The sequence below is a fragment of the Bicyclus anynana genome, chromosome 2 (genome assembly GCF_947172395.1).
Source record: "Bicyclus anynana chromosome 2, ilBicAnyn1.1, whole genome shotgun sequence".
Taxonomy (NCBI): Eukaryota; Metazoa; Arthropoda; class Insecta; order Lepidoptera; family Nymphalidae; genus Bicyclus; species Bicyclus anynana.
Window position 1 is genome coordinate 836,342 of NC_069084.1, and position 18,255 is coordinate 854,596.

The following is an 18,255-nucleotide window of genomic DNA, read 5'->3' on the forward strand; positions in this document are numbered from 1 at the left end:
GATGTCCTTAAGTTTTCCTAAACCGAAGGTTGCTTGGAAGAAATCGCTACTTAGCGATAAGGCCGCCTTTTGTATGCTGATCTCTTCTTAATATGTTTTTATTTCACTTGTATTTGTCTTTGTGGTGTGCAAATAAAGAATATTTATCTATCTATCTATCTACATCATCACTTAACATCAAGTGTGATCGCAGTCAAGGGTAAACTTGTCAAAGTATAAAACTATACGTATATAAAATAAAACTTTAACAGATCAAATTCTTTACATGGTTCATAATAATATAATAGATACCGTTACTAATAGTTTCTGTCTGTCTGTTTTGTCTTTCCGTCTTTTTAAAAACCGGGCATCATGTTGAAACTATTGAATTACTAAATTCAAATTGAACTTTTTTTTATGCAATATAGGTTTGCGCTTGACTATAATTAAGCCTGATGGTAAGCATTAATGCGGTCTAAGTTGGAGCGCGCTTGCCTAGAAGATGCCTATTCATTCTTGCTTTGAAGGTGTTTAAATAAAAAAATTAAACTTAAACAGCATGATTTGAGACCATCACCATAATAAACCAAAATTCAAAATGTATTTATTTCAATTACGCTTAGTTTACAAGCACTTTTCAAGTCATAATTAATTAAAGTTACGAGAGTTCCAAACGCGCCTTGGTCCGAGAAGATATATATAGGATACATTTGTTGCTAAAATAAAATCAAAAGGGGGTGAAATAGGGGTTTAAACTTTGTATGGAGAGTCCTTAATTTTTTAAGTTACATTTTTATAAATTGGTACGTATACTACAACACAAATACTAAAAATATTTATATTTATGGGTTAAAAGGGTTAGTTTAAGTTTTTTAAAACAAAAATCGAGTTATATTGTTGTGTGGTGTGTAAGTGATTAGTGGACTATTTATTATAATTTGAAAAAACATGCGAAATATAAATAGAAGGGGTGGAACAGGACTTGAAAGTTTACATAGATTTTCACCCGGACGAAGTCATGGGCGTCCGATAGTATAAAATGTAACGGAATGGAACAGGTAAATATAAAATATAGTAAGTTTAAAAGGTTAAAAGTTCGAGTAAAAATATAAGGTTATGAACACGGGCTGTACTTAAACGTTTCTATCAAGAAATATAAAATTAGAAGGAGGTGAAATTGGGTTTGTATAGAAAGAAAGTCTTTAATTTTTATGTCTATATTATAATACATATATAGATTGAAATCTGTTAACTCACCAGTGACTTATTACCGAACCGTCTCGAACTAATTCAAGTGTTCAATTGAATAAACCTGAGAACTACCGCGTCTCGCTTTCTCAAAGATCGTCAACCGACAGATAAACGACACGTACTTTGACGTTTCTAACAGGTATCGCAATCAAATTAGTTACTCTTAAGTAATGTAAGATGGCGCTATTATTATCTAACTCTCCGACATATTATATGTATATAAAGCTGAAGAGTTTGTTTGTTTGCTTGAACGCGCTAATCTCGAAACTACTGGTCTGATTTGAAAAATTATTTCAGTGTTACATTTATCGAGGAAGGCCTATTGGCTTTTTATTAACGGGTAGTACACGGGTGATACCGCACGGCGTCTGCTAGTCTTAGATAAACTTCACACGGGACGAAGGGGGCTTGTAAAAAAAAACAGCTGTTTAAACTTCGTTTGAGTTTATATTTAGTATAAAAACAGTGGCCAATATTTCACACACTTTGTATAGTTTCATTTAGTAACCTGCGCAGTAAGTATGTTTCAATTAATTTACATTTGAAATTAAAATACTCTCTGGTGGCGAAATTGGGAGCGCCTTGCTCATAAGCCATTATATACATTATAAGATTTTTTTATTTACTATATTGATTGTCTAATTGGTCTAGTAGTAGACTTGTCTAATTAGTTAGGTAGGTTAGTTTTAGTTAGTAGTTAGTTAGTAGCCTTGAATACTAGTTATTGCCTTATTAGGGGAAAAATAAACTGGGAATTTGGGACACTGGTACACTGGTACATACTCGTACGTAGAGTACGTGATACTATTGCAGGTTTCTACATGACTTAACAGGGTGTCCCGTAATTAATGGATCAAATGCAAATAGTATATACACCACCTAATTATCTAAAAGTAATATGACTAATGAAACTTGATTAGTTTTGAAAACATCCGTAGGGTGTCCATGTCTATATATTTTTTTCGAATTCTTAAATTTTTTAAACTTAAATCAGTTTTTCCTGTAGCTTCTGTAATTAAGATTTTAAAGATCTAATTTTTTTTATTCCCTTGACAACAATCTCACCTGATGGTACGTGATGTTGTAATCTAAGATAGAAGCGGGGTAACTTGTTAGGAGGGGGTTGAAAGACTCCACCCCTTTCGGTTTCTAGACCACATCGTACCGGAACGCTAAATCACTTGGATCGTAGGTACGTCTTTGTCGATAGGATGGTAACTAGCCACGGCCTAAGCCTCCCACCATCCAGACCTAGACCAATTAAGAAAACCTCAAATCTACTCAATCAACTCTATGTTAAATATTACGAATTGAATTACCAATGTATACTATAAATAATGTTATATTTGTTTAACATTTAAATATTTGTAATTCATACATTTGTTATTATTATACATTAAACAATATTTGCATATACATTAGTACCTAAAAAATTTGCAAACATTGAGAAATAAAAAGAGACAATAACCAACTTGTAGTCATCTGGGTAGATGTGTTGGGGATAGAGTACAATTATCGTAGGGGTTGGTAGAGCAGAGGTGGGGATGATAGGGTTACTAGGCGTAAGGGGTGTTTAAGGGTTGTTGAAAAGTAGGTATATAAGTCAAATCCAAGCTTGACCGGGTTCGCTAGTAATAATAGTTGTCACTTTGAAACCCCTGAATAGTCATATTACATAAAAAAAGATTCCGACGAATTAAGACCTTTCTCCTTTTTTGAAATCAGTTAAAAATGCCGAAAAATTGAGTTCCTCCTTATATCTAGTTGGTTCGATCAAAATATATATTGTCTAATCTATCTGTCTCTACTTATAAAAATTTTAATAAAAAAAATTCAACCGACTTCCAACTCAAAAATTAACCTAAACTAAAAAGCAAAAAATAACATCTTACCTATGTGCTACCTTCTGATTAGTTTGAAGGCGGTGCCAAGCCAGTGATGTTTTAATTCAACCGTTTAAAATACACAATTTCTGTGGTTCTTTCAGAAACGGCTTTAATTAAAACATGACACTGGATTGGCACCGCCTTCAAACTAATCAGAAGGTAGCACATAGGTAAGATGTTATTTTTTGCTTTTTAGTTTAGGTTAATTTTTGAGTTGGAAGTCGGTTGAATTTTTTTTATTAAAATTTTTATTTTTCAATTTTTAGTGTTAGCACACCTAACTGAGTGTGAACAAAAATTAATGAGTTGAAACGTTATTTTCTTATGATAAGTATCTAAGTCCTACAATCCCAATTTTAAAAATACTACCTTAACTCATATACAAAATTTCACTCCCCCTTTATCCACACGTAATATGAATATTCAGAAAAACGTGAAAGGTGACTGTCCTCCGTCTTCATCACCAGACCCCCTATGCAGTCACAATCCATATGGGTGGAAAGTTCTCATCAATATAAAATTTATCAAGTCCAAACACAAGGCAGCTACTGTGAACCGTCGAGGAGTTCCCTTAACTCTCCTTCATCTTCGTCACCAGACCCCTAATACAGTCACAACTTATCCAGGTGGAAAGTTCTCATCAATACAAAATTATCAAGTCAAAACATAAGGTAGCTACTGTGAACCGTCGAGGAGTTCTCTTCACTGTCCTTCGTCTTCATCATCAGACCTCTAATACAGTCACAACCTATCCAGGTGGAAAGTTCTCATTAATAAAAAATTATCAAGTCAAAACACAAGGTACCTACTGTGAGCCGTCGAGGAGTTCCCTTAACTATCCTTCGTCTTCATCACCAGACCCCTAATACAGTCACAACCCATCTAGGTGAAAAGTTCTCATCAATACAAATTTATCAAGTCCAAACACAAGGTAGCTACTGTGAACCGTCGAGGAGTTCTCTTCACTGTCCTTCGTCTTCATCATCAGACCTCTAATACAGTCACAACCTATCCAGGTGGAAAGTTCTCATTAATACAAAATTATCAAGTCAAAACACAAGGTACCTACTGTGAGCCGTCGAGGAGTTCCCTTAACTATCCTTCGTCTTCATCACCAGACCCCTAATACAGTCACAACCCATCTACGTGGAAAGTTCTCATCAATACAAATTTATCAAGTCCAAACACAAGGTAGCTACTGTGAACCGTCGAGGAGTTCTCTTCACTGTCTTTCGTCTTCATCATCAGACCCTTAATACAGTCACAACCATCTAGGTGGAAAGTTCTCATCAATACAAATAAATGAAGCCCAAACAAAAGGTACCTGCTGTCAATCGTTGACGAGTTCCATCGTCTGTGTATCGGCTCCATCATCAGACCAACTCCAGACCTTCATAAAATTGTAGTGGTTTAAAATACCTTATGGAAACACTAACAAACGCACTAGCCGTCTCTACGATTTTCGAAAGTTCCTCTCGATTTCTCCAGGATGCCATCATCAGATCCTGACATGAAAAATTGGGACCACCCTGGAATCAAACCCTTCAAAACAAAAAAAGAATTTTCAAAATCGGTCCACAAATGACGGAATTATCGCTGGACATACATAAAAAAAAAAAAACATACATACAGCCGAACGTAGAACCTCCTCCTTTTTGGAAGTCGGTTAAAAATAAAACTGTAACAGATGCAATTCTGAACATTGAAGATATTTTGTAAATTTTTGTTGGAGGGCATTATTATATAATTGATACTGAAGACAAAAATATTTTATTGTGTCTGTCTGTCTGTTTTTTTTTGTGGACATCACGCTGAAATTACTGAATTAATTCAAATGAAAAATGGCATGATTTGAGACCATAATACGAAGAAGATAAAAGGATACTTTTTATAGCGAAAATAAAATCAGAAGGAAGTGAAACTGGGCTTGATAATTTGTATGGAAATTCCTTCATTTTTCGAGTTACATAAAAGGTAAAAAATTACAAAAGTATTACTAAGAATAATGTAGGTTGTAAATTGAAGATTTTCAAAATTCTAAGGCTAAAAAGGTGTTGAAGCTTTTTTAATCGTACATGTTTTTGTTCACAAGTGGACTATATATAAATAAACATGCGAAAATATAAATAGTGAAACAGGAAAAATATATGGTCGCACCGAGAATCTCAAAGAAAACCCAAATTTGACTTATGATTTTTATTAATAGAAATTACAGCTAAGTTACAAGTAGGTGCCTGTTTACTCCAAAGTTGGGAGTAAAAGTGTTGAAATAATTATTACAATGCTTCAATTATTGTGAAAGAGTAGGTGACGCTCATACAAAGGAATGCGGTCGAACGATGGGTGCAATCTTTCATTTTTGGTAAGGGCTGTCTCACGTACTCGCTGCAGGGTTGCCTCGCGTAACACAGGGGTTGATAGTTTATATTATTATTTAGTTATTTTCACGCGGACGCAGTAGCGGGCGTCCGCTAGTAACGGAATATGTGTGCAGATGGCGATGTGTGACGTGACCCGGACCCTCGCCCTGCTGCTGGCTGTAGTGGCGCTGGCGCACGCGCAGGCGCCGAGCCTGGCGCCGCTGGAACCCGACGAGTGGTGGGGGCCGACCAGCAGCCGGGGACACACCGACACCTCCATAAGAGACTTCCGCGTCGAATTCGATGATGACGTAATTCCATTGAAGCCATCTGATCATTCATCATCATCATCATATCAGCCGATGAACGTCCACTGCAGGACATAGGCCTTTTGTAGGAACTTCTCTGATCATTATCATTTTAATATGTTTACACCATCTCTTTGTGGCAAACACTGTAATCGGTATGGAAATACTAAACATGTCTGCGTTATGAGGCTACAAACCACATGCGAGACTTGTAGGTGCGGTAGTTAAAGTCGTGTCCTTTCACTCTGTGCGGGCGGCGACTACGTTTCACAAAACTTGCTTGACGTAATTACACAATATACGGACAATCAAAATGATTTAACATGGCGGACAGAAAAAAATATCGTATTCGTTCAAATAAATACGTTATATTTTTTACGATGTAACAATGTAATGATGATAAACATACATAATGATGACATGATAGGACCTAAAAGAAGTGTTTTGTAGCGCAGCCTATTCTTGACAGATGATCCAGGATCTCCGAAACCGTCTGTGGTTTCACCGGCCGCTGACCCCGCCTCTCCAGGGCGTCGGGTTCCGCTACGGCTGCAACACCACCGTGTTACAGCCCTGGGTGGACTACTGGGCGAACGAGTACAACTTCACCCAGCGAGCGGAGTACTTCAACCAGTTCCCGCACTACAAGACCAACATCCAGGGTCTGGATATACACTTCATCCATGTAAAGCCAAAACTTTCGGTGCGTGTAGCTTTTGTTTTGTTCTATGAAAATTATCAACCATTGTCAATGTCAATTAATGACTCGTGGCATGAGAACTTCTGTCTCATAATAGATGAAAGAGGGATTTGGAGCTAAGACTCATCATACTGCTTAAATGTAGGTTTGCGGGCTATCTATGGATATGAAGAAATTAAGGTATTGAAGGAATACGAATATAAATACTACCATTTTGGGTGGTTACCTTTGTGATTGTTAATTAGCCTCAGGCCGAGCTCTACTTACTCTTTACAGACGTAATTTTTATCTTAAATTATAAATGTTATAATGTGAATTATACAGAAAAGAGTCGAGAAACGGATAAATTGCTTTTATCTTCTACAGTTATTAAGGGACTGACGACAGCAATTCACTGTAGTATATAAGATTTCTGAATTAAAATTATATTTTTTTAGGGATCTTCTGGGAACATAAAAGTTGTGCCTTTGCTAATACTTCACGGTCGGCCGGGTTCCATACGAGAATTCTACGACGCCATTCCTGCATTAAGCTCTCCGTACGAAGATTATCCATTTGTATTTGAGCTCATTGTGCCGAGCTTGCCTGGGTTTGGATTTTCCGATGTAAGTGTCTACCGAATTATCTGGAAAAACTTTATAAATTCTCCTTTGCAAAACGTTGGTCAGTGCTAGAAGTGATGAGGCCATCTACACAACTTGAACTGCAGGTGAAAATTCTGTTACCTCAATCTTATAATGCCATGGGATGGTAGGTACATCGCTGGGCGTTCTAGCTAACGATGCGCCTTCTCATTAGAGATATATCAAGTGCACGATTAATTATTACGTGCTCTCTGAACCACTGGGTTATTATATGGTTAAACATTTCTTCGGTGATTCCAGTTCGGCTGGGCAGCGTGCGGGAAACTCCGCGATATCTTTTCGACCGAAATTCTTCAGTGCCTGTAGACGAAAGTCTTCGAACACTGCGTATTGCCAGTGATGACCTACGGATCCAAGACTTGGTCGCTAACTACGGACCTTATTAGAAGGCTCAAAGTCACTCAGCGGGCGATGGAGCGAGCTATGTTTGGAGTTTCTCTGCGTGATCGAATTAGAAATGAGGAGATCCGATGACGAACTCAGTCTCTGACTTATCTCAGCGAGTCGCGAAGCTGCAGTGGCAATGAGCAGACCACAAGTTCAAATGGACGTTGGGGTCTCAAGGTGCTGGAATGGCGACCCCGCACTGGAAAGCGCACTGGAAAGTGTTGGTCTACGACGGACGGACGGACGGTTGGACGCCACTGGATGCTGGTGGCTCGAAACCGTTTGAAGTCTATGCAAGAGACCTATGACCAGCTATAAACGTATATCGGCTGATAATGATGAAACATTTCTTAAAATAACAGCCCAACAATTTTATTTCGTTAGCCTTTGACTTAAAGAGTTTTACGAACCACAGAAGTGATTGGATGTTAATAGTTTCACAATTAACATACTAATTTCGGGCTGCTACTGATAATTTGTTGGCAGAAAAACTTATTATATGTTGCATGACCCAGGACCAATTGATCTGAAGTCATAAGTTACCGAGGCATAAATATATAGCATTGTCAAATAAATAGGCACCAGTCAGACGTGGAGCGGCGCCGCCCCAACTTGCAGTCATTTTCAAAAACCTGATGGCAAGACTCGGCCACGACAAGTTCTACGTCCAGGGCGGAGAGTGGGGCTCCTACATAGGTAGCGCCCTCGCCACCCTCTACCCCGACAACGTGCTGGGTTTCCACTGCAACTTACTGTCGATGCAGGTAAACATTCTTTCCTTAATTCTTCTTGTGCCTATTTAATATTATTTCTAAAAGAACGGGGAGTGCAATTTTTGTACGTGAATGGAGGTAAAGTGTTAAATGTTAAAAATTGGGTTTATACCTTAGCTAAGCTATTTATTATTATATAATCCTTACCACACATGAGACAAATGTTAGTGTTATTTTGACAATAATTATGTAGCTCGTATGTAGGAAAGGACTATCTGCTAACTGAAAAGATGGTAATATAAAGCATCTTGCTGCTAAAATATAAAGGAACTAATAGCGACTCGAGCGACACATGAGGCACGTGGATCAATGTCACCAACATTGATCCACTTGCCTCACGTGTGCTTTGGAGTGTTTTAACGGATCTTGTTTCTAACACAGAACAGTTGTACGGAAACCAAATCTCTAGCCACTGCTATGCTCGCCTCCATGCAACTGAGTTCAGCGGAAGCTGCCAAGATTGCCAACATCGCGAACCTTATAGAGGAAACTGGTAACATACATATCCACGGCACGAAACCGGAAACTTTGGGTAAGCCTTGGATATCAACATCATCACCATCATCATCATCATCATCATCATAACCATCATCATCATCATAACCATCATCATCATCATCATCATCACCATCATCATCATTATCATTATCATCATCATCATTATTATCAGCCCATATTCGGCTCACTGCTGAGTTTGAGTCTCCTCTCAGAATGAGAGGGGTTAGGCCAATAGTCCACCACACCAATGCGGATTGGCAAACTTCACACACTCAGAGAATTGAGAAAATTCTCTGGTATGCAGGTTTCCTTATGATGTGTTTCCTTCACCGTTTGAGACATTAAGAACATTGACAGACATTACTTGGATATAAAGTAAATAAAAGAATACGAATACCCCTACCCTACCGTCACCCTACCCCTACCCTACCCTACCCCACCCCTTCATTCCATTCAGCGATTGGTTTATAGTATATAGAAAATTATAAAGAGGAAAAGTTTGTGTGGTTGTAGGTGTTGTATGATTTAAATAATTTATTAAAGTACAAAAGGTACTTTAAAAGGAAAGAAGGTAAAATATAAAAGATAGATATATGGTGTCGCAGACTTTTTTGTAGAACTTTTAAAGGTACATAAAGCTTTCATACATTGATTTAAATAATGTGTGAATATGTCTGTCTTTCGGTCCGACCTGTAATAGAAAAACTGTAATAACTCAGTAATTAAAATATAAAATATAGCATATAGCACTCCCAGATAACGTAAAATTCTATTGGTGAAAGAATTTTTAAAATCGGATGAGTAGTTCCGAAGATTAGCCCTTAGAAAGAATTGTTACAAACTTATAAACTTTATCTCTGTCTATACTAATTTTAAATGGTCTCGACTCGTCGATTACTGGGTGGCTGTGACCACACCCTTTTTTTAGGGTTTGAAGCCGCGTTTCTTATGCATGTTGCATAATCAAAAATTTGAATTTTCATAGTTCAGTTCTTTATTTTGCAGGAGCCGGTCTTTCAGACTCCCCAGTTGGGTTCCTGTGTTACTCATTAGAGAAATTCGCCTTTGGCACAAATCAGCAGCACCGTGACGAGCCCGACGGCGGTCTCTCCTTGCGCTTCAGCAAGGAAGAACTCCTCGACAACATCATGCTGTACTGGAGCACCAACACCGTCACCACTTCCATGAGATTATACCGCGAGTTCTTTAGCAACAAGAATCGCGCGTTAGCTATTGACGAGTAAGACTTATTGATTACTAGCAGCAATAAATTTATTTTTATTAAGAGTTGGATGAAAATCCACACACTTTCATCGGTTTCTACTCGACATCGTACCGGCCCTCACCAGGAGAGCATCCTCAGGAGCAGTTGACTCTACAACGTTCAGATATGAAGTCTTCGCCAGTTTTTCGCGGACAATATAATATTAATTAGCGAATAAGTGAAAAAAATATTTTTACTCGATAAATAGATTTATCACAATCTAATATTATAAATGCGAAAGTTTGTGTGTGTGTAAGTATGTTGTTTGTTCTTCCTTTACGCTACGGCTATTGAAGCGATTTGGCTGAAATTTGGAATGGAAATAGATTTTATTCTGGCTTAACACATAGGCTACTTTTCATCACAATCACAACACAAAATCCGTGGTTCCCGCAGGATTTGTGAAAAACTGAATTCCACGCGGACAAAGTTGCGGGCGCCCGCTATTTTTATATAATTCCGATTATAATGATTTTCTAAGGATCTTTACAGAGTCAATCGATATACCTCTAAGCCTGCCAACACACATTGGAGTAACGTGATGAGTCTAAGGCCTAGTTCAGACTACTTTAGTATTTTAGTTGACTACGAACGATTTTTGGGCTGTAAATCCAATAAAATACTTAAGTAGTCTATACGGCCTATTAGCTCCAAATCCTATCCTTTATAGATGGAGACCTCGCATCTGTGCTCAGACCAATTATTGAAGGACCTGTATCGCACTCATAGTCACGAACAAAATTGTCTGTCATTTTCTGAAGAAAACGAGCTTAGATTTGGTACATATCTTATACTAAACTAGAAGTTTTTGCCCGTTTTTTACGCCATTCAATTACACAAAAAGATATTTTTACGGAGCTCTTTAACCGACGAACAAGAATATAACTATGAAACATCGATTCTATGGACACAGTTCTTATAATCGCATTAGATCGTTGATCATATACTTTGACAGAAAAGTAACGTCTTGCGAGGCAGGTCCTATACAATAATTGGTCTGAGCATCTGTGTCTTCATTAAATAAGCTGATAATGTTATTAATATTTGGTCTTTCCTTGTTCAGCTTCCCAACGCCAGTGCCAACGTGGAGTGTTCAAGCGCCCAACGTGTTCGTAGCCACTACCAAGAGCAAGCTGAAGTTCCCAAATCTTCTCGGAATTACCGAACTTGACAACGGAGGTCACTTCTTGGCATTCGAGTTACCGAAAGTGTTCACAGACAAGGTCTTCCTCGGGATCAAGGCCATCATGGATTTCCGGAACACAAAAACGGAATTGTAATTTTTTTTGGGTTTGTTTAATAAATCATAAACAAATGTAAATTATGCAATCATTTTTATTGTCCTTCCTCGTAACAACCAATAAATAAATCATTTTGAGAATTTGAGGAAAACTTTCAAAAATCATATTAGTATCTAGTGTTTTCGTAAATTTTTCCATTAAGTACTTTAAATCACTACAATTTTATGAAGGTTTGGAATCGATTTGATGATAGACCCATAAGGCAGACGAGGGAACTCCTCAATGATTTACAGCAGTTACCTTGTGTTTGGGCTTGATTAATTTGTATTAATGAGAACTTTCCAAATGGATAGGTTGTGACTGTCATAAGGGATCTGGTGATGATGACCAAGGACAATTAAGGGAACTCCTTAACAGTTTACAGTAACTACTTTGTGTTTAGACTTGAATACTTCGTATTGCTGAGAACTTTCTACTTATGAAGAACAGTTAAGGGAACTCGTCATCGGTTTACAGTAGCTACCTTTTAGAATTTCTTCATAAGGTTCAATATTGCCAAAATGTTTAAATTATACAAAAAGAAAGCTCATTAAGTTGAAGCAAAAGTTTTACATAGGATAACCACTAACTACCTACTACATGCTGATGTATTAGTTTGAGATGAAATTTTACACTAAAAATAGAAAAATAATAAAATTCTAATAAAAAAAAATACAACGGACTTCAAAACCTACAAACATACCTTCTAAACTAAAAAGCGGAAATAAAATCATAATATGTTTTACCTGTTGATCAATATGAAGGCGGCGTTAAGTTAAGCCGGTGATGTATTAATCAAGCTATGTAAGAATATTCTGAAAATTCAAATTCAGACAGTGCTGAAATTCGCAGAAATTCGCGGGCATCTGCTAGTTAAGAATATAACTGGGATTTAAATGAGCAAATGGCTCTTTTATCTTACTTTGCGTGATATTTTCTGTAAGGTTTACAAGATGGCGTAGGAAGTAGTTAATAAAAAAAAATATTTTTTTCTTGGAAAATGAACTTAATACAATTTTTAAAAGTCAACCCTAGCATATACAATTTTTAAAAGTTCAACCAGGGTTGAAAGGAATATAATTTTTGAAAAAAAAAACAGCTATTTTTCAAGTTATATTTGTAAAACTGGTCTACAGTCGGTTTGCCATAAAAAAAGAACTTCAAAAATTTCATCTTTTGGGGTTCAATATCGTCATTTCTCAAATTATGTTTACGGTAATAGTTACATTGATTATCCTCCTTCGGCCGCGCACTCAATTATATATCAGCCTTCAGCCAGGGCCTCCAACCGTGGCTACGGCTGGGCATTCTGCCCAAGCACATACAACGCGCAGCCTCTGGCCGCGCGCTCATTTGTACACCGGCCTTGAGCCGGGGGTTTGTGATAGGACCTCCGTCCGTGGCTTCAGCTAGCTATTCTACCCAAACACTGAAAAGCTGGGCCAACCCAAGCAAATAAAACGCGCGGCCATCGGCCACGCGCCTCAGTGTTACGCTGGCCTGGCATAAAACATGCGATAATATAAATAGAAGGGGCGAAATCGATTTTCACGCGGACAAATACGGGCATCTGCTAGTTAAAAATATAACTGGGATTTAAATGAGCAAATGGCTCTTTTATCTTTGCGTGATATTTTCTGTAAGGTTTACAAGGTGGCGTAGCAAGTAGTTAATAAAAAAATATTTTTTTCTTGGAAAATAAATCTTAATACAGGATCCAGGAATCCATTTTTTTATTAAACATCTCGATAACATGGCTTACTCCAGAGTAACTAATTGAAAATACTATTTTATTAAACTTCAAATAAACACATCTGCGTAAGCGTATAGAGTAAGTAGGTATTCGCCTATACACTTATGATAATTAATCATTAAAAAAAATAAACGAATTTACAAATTAAAAATATAAAAGTAATTTATATATTTAAGTATTTGTTTTGTATTCAGTTCCACATTTTGATCAAATAATTTTAAATGTATTAAAAGAACAACAAACTGTATAATGAATTTGTTTAATTAGGTATTATTTGAATAAGTTGGGAACAATTGATGGCCTTGTATATTTGCTGTTACTCTAACGATACACGTGTAAAAGTACTGGTGGCCATTTCATATTCGATATTATTATTATTTTGTATAAGCAAGCGCTTAGCTGCAATCACGCCTGATGATAAGCGATGATGCAGCCTATGATGGAACGCTAGAAGATGCCTATTCACTCTTGCTTTGAAGCTGTTTATATAAAAAAATTAAACTTAAACTTAGCATGATTTGAGACCATAACCATAATAAACCAAAATTCAAAATTTATTTATTTCAATTACGCTTAGTTAGTTATAGTCGAAAAACTAAAATTAAAGCTACGAGGGTTCCAAACGCGCCTTGGTCCGAGAAGATATATATAGGATACATATATGTAGGTGGTGGGGAAAACGGAAGCTGGAAGAGTCCACACCTTTGCAGTGCGTATAAGAAAAGAGGATCTAAACCGCTTGATACGCGACCGGGGAATATCCACGACGTGGTGGTGCAGATCTCTGCAATGCCTAGCAGTCTTGTGGTAGAACGGCGAAGGTGGCACAAAATCAAACAGGTCCTAAGCGCACTCCCCGAAATATATTTTGACACTGACAGACAGGCAACCTTTCGACGATGCTCTAAACTTTGAATTTAGAGTTTGTTATTGCCTCGTTGCCAATGAACTTTCTAGCACGTTTATCCATTTAGTCCAAAGCAGCAAACTGGTATTTGGCGAAACCAACCCACAAGTTGGAACAATGTGATCAAAAAACGTGACAAATTAACTACACTAGATCAGACGTAATAAAAATGACTAACTCAATACCCCAAGGAAGTACAATGACTGGACCTGGGCTCCACACAATTTTGGACCATCTCCTTTGCAGATTTTACGTCAGTTTCGTCAGTCAGATCCTCGAATAACGAATTAGCCGATAAAATAGTAATCAGGACGCAATTTTTCGCGAATAGTGAAAACGTGAATAAAGGAAGCGTGAATAAGGAACTTTTACTGAATGTAAATTTGTAAGAAAAAAAAATCACTTTTACTAAAATGACGAAAACACTTATAAACGCGTTTCCGCGAAAACAATGAAGATAAACTCATTTACCCTTCTTCAAAATTAATACTCCACAACTCCAGCCAATACGCAATGTCAATAAAAATTTACAATAACCTACCTCACCATATACGTAATGAGGAGGAAGATATTGCTTTCAAAAATAAATTAAGGGACTTTCTGATCACAAAGTGCTACTACGCGGTAAATGACTACAAGAATGATAAAGAAAACAAAAAATAAAATCGGTCCCCCTATCACTCACTCGACTAAAGGCTACGCCCAAACTGGGTATCCATAACTTGCATTATATAATAAAATGTCACTTGTATAATTATTATTATATTGTATAATGCAATATGTGTGGTATTGCTTGATTATTAAATAAATACATAACGAAATGAAGCTTGATATATATTTTTTTTAATTCTTTACAAGTTAGCCCTTGACTACAATCTCATCTGATAGTAAGTGATGATGTAGTCTTAGATGGAAGCGGGCTAACTTGGTAGGAGGAGGATGAAAATCGACACCCCTTTCGGTTTCTACACGGCAACGTTCCGGAACACGAAATCGCTTGGCGGTACGTCTTTGCCGGTAGGGTGGTAACTAGCCACGGCCGAAGCCTCCCACCAGTTAAAATATATTGATATAAGGATAGAAGCTGTTCGGGTGTGTAGTAGAAGTACCGCTTCACTTAGGTTTAAAGATATTTATTTCTCCAAAAAAGAACGTACTGTTCACTTAACTTAGAGTTAACATATCGTCATTTTTGCAGACAGCATGCATTATTGTAACAAAATTTTAATTACATTGTTTTTTCAATATTTTGTCCAAGTTTGTGAGGATGTAGGATTTATCGATTTCTTAAATGCTTTTATGTTGTTCAACTCCATAATGGAGTTTGGCAGATTGTTATTTGACTGAGCACCCTCACATAATATGTTTTTTTTTATTATTATTTACTTTATAAAGTATACCAAGTGTTTTGCCTGCAGTTTTTGCCTTAGACTCAATGAACTGTCCGAAGTTGAGTTTGGACAATATGGTTACTCCAAGAAGTTTGGAGTCAGGCGGGAGGGACTCCTTTTGGCAGTGACTAAACATGCCTGAGTTCTTGTCGCGTTAAATTTAACCGAATTGGCATCTCTCCATTCATACACCTCATTTATCGTATATCTCTCTGTTACTACTGACTACCTGTCATCTGAATACCCAAATATACCGGGTTTAAGCAGATCATTTATATGCAGCAGGAAAAGTGTAGCAGAGAGAATTACTGATCCCTGAGGAACACCGACATTACTTGCCATTTGATCAGATGCCGTCTACGACAACTCGAAATGATCGCTCACTCAGGAAATCTGATATCCAATGACAAAGGCTAGAGGGAATCCCGTAGGAAGGAAGCTTGCTTAAAAGGCTTCGTGCCAGTACCGGTCAAAAGCTTTTGACACATCCAGTGAAAAGCTGCAAACGCTGAGTTTTAAGAGACTCAGCTTCAGCGCAAGCAGCGTTATGCCACCTTGGAACTTTGCCATCTAGCGACATGTCAACAAATGGAATGAAATACTCCATTGCTTATTATATGACGAGTAAAGCTTGTTAACAGCTCGACGGATCAATAGAAGAGAAGCAAGAATTCTCGTTTTTCGCAGATCGCGGTAACACAAGAAATCTTCTCATACTAACGGTCACCTGTACAAACAAGTATTGTTTAATATTTTTCCATGTGGTGAGATTTTGAGATACACCATAGTTGAAAAAAATTAAAATGTCATCATGGTTTCTCATTATTTTATGAAAACCGTGGCGCAGTGGTATGCGCGGTGGATTTACAAGACGGAGGTCCTGGGTTCGATCCCCGGCTGGGCAGATTGATATTTTCTTAATTTGTCCAGGTCTGGCTGGTGGGAGGCTCCTAATCTAATATATAAAATTCTCGTGTCACAGTTTTCGTTGCCATACTCCTCCGAAACTTTTTTTTTTAAACGAAATTTTCATGAAATTTTTTGTGCTTATCCGGTATCTACGAGAATAGGCCAACATCTATTTTTCAAACCCCTAGGGGTAGGGTAGGGGTACGGTAGGAATAATGTAGGGTGGGGATAGGGAAGAAGTGCACATAAGTCTACTACACTACAATTTTATGAAGGTTTGGAGTTGGTCTGATGATGGAGCCGAAACAGAGACGATGGAACCCCTCAACGATTTACAGTAGTTACTTTTTGTTTGGACTTGATAAATTTGTATTGATGAGAACTTTCCACCTGGATAAGTTGTGACTATATTAGGGTAATTAAGACGACGACGAAAGTTAAGGGAACTTCTCGATTGTGATCAGTAGCTACCTTGTGTATAGACTTGATAAATTTGTATTGATGAGAACTTTTCACCCACAGGTATATAGGTTAGGTTTAGGTTAATTTTTATGCTGGACACAAAAATTAACCTAAACCTAAACTAAAAATAAAAAAATAACATCGTGTCTATGTGCTACTTTCTGATCAGTTTGAAGGTGGTGCCAATCCAGTGTCATGTTTTAATAAAACCCGTTTCTGTGTAAACCATATAAAGTTTGTAATATAAACTTGAACTAAATCATTACTGGCTTGGCACCGCCTTCAAACTGATCACATAATTTAGCACATAGGCACGATGTTATTTTTTGATTTTTAGTTTAGGATAGGTTAGGTGTAGGTTAATTTTTGATTTTTATTTATTATTTTTTTACCATTGTTGTTTAATTCGACCAATGTCTATGTACCGAAACTCCGTCGAGTTAACTGTTTTAAGCGCGGCCGAATTAAAAAAAAAACTTCTTATAAGACTTGAAGTTTGAATGAAATAACCGACTACCTACACCTTAATATTTTCTGTTGTGTGAGGTTTTGATAAAACAATTCGAGATACATTTTACCTTCACGTAATTCTTATCAATCTGAAAATATCACCCTACTTTTAGATTTTCTATATAAACCGTAAAATCATTTCTTCAGTTCGATTCATTTTACAAAAGGCGGTGAGTATGGTTTTAGTATTTTAGTATTTCCTTATTTATATTTCAGTAATAGTTTTTGCCTTGGATTTCCAGAATTTCAAAGCTCTTTCGATTTAATTACTAATGTATAGTTTTGAAGTTTTTTCTTGTGGTCTTTAGTAATGTTACATTCCAAATTTCATAGTTTTAGGTCAACGGGAACGGGGATCCTATGGGTTTGGATTCCCCTTAGAGTGTAGAAATATGAATTTATTACTGAATAAACGGCCGTATTTATTTACATTAATTTATTTAGTTACATTAATTTAGAATTATGACTTTTTCATCATGAAAACCTCCAACCATTCTGGAAATAAAGGGTTTTGGCAGACAGACCAACCCATATTCGGCTCACTGCTGAGCTCGGGTCTCCTCTCAGAATGAGAGCGGTTAGGCCAAATAGTCGACCGCTCTGGCCCAATGCGGATTGGCAGACTTCACACACGCAGAGAATTAAGAAAATTCTCTGGTATGTTTTCCTTCACCGTTTAAGACAAGTGACATTTAACTTCCTAAACTGCACACAACTTAAAAGTTGGAGTTAAAAGTGCATGATCCGGACCGGATTTGAACCCACACCCTCCGAAATCGGAGTCAGAGGTTATATGCACTGAGCTATAATGGCTCTTCCTTTTGAGATATGAAACCCTATAAATCAGGGCACAACAATGACATAATTTAACATTTATTAAAGAGTACTGAAATTCGAGCTCCATAAACACGTTAAAAGGAAATCACATAAAATTTAAATCTCTAAAAATCGAATCTCTGAAACAGCTGGGCTGACTTTGAGGGTATTTTGCAG

General features: G+C 37.2%; 1 protein-coding gene across 1 annotated transcript; it reads left to right on the plus strand.

The window, feature by feature from the left end:
* The first annotated feature begins 5,616 nt into the window (after positions 1-5,616).
* Positions 5,617-11,330, plus strand: LOC112047506 (juvenile hormone epoxide hydrolase-like). The gene is made up of 7 exons (XM_024084648.2): positions 5,617-5,787; positions 6,254-6,487; positions 6,922-7,089; positions 8,094-8,279; positions 8,670-8,820; positions 9,792-10,026; positions 11,114-11,330. Exons 1-7 carry the CDS (start codon positions 5,617-5,619, stop codon positions 11,328-11,330), a joined length of 1,362 nt encoding a protein of 453 aa, XP_023940416.2.
* The last annotated feature ends 6,925 nt before the right edge of the window (positions 11,331-18,255 follow it).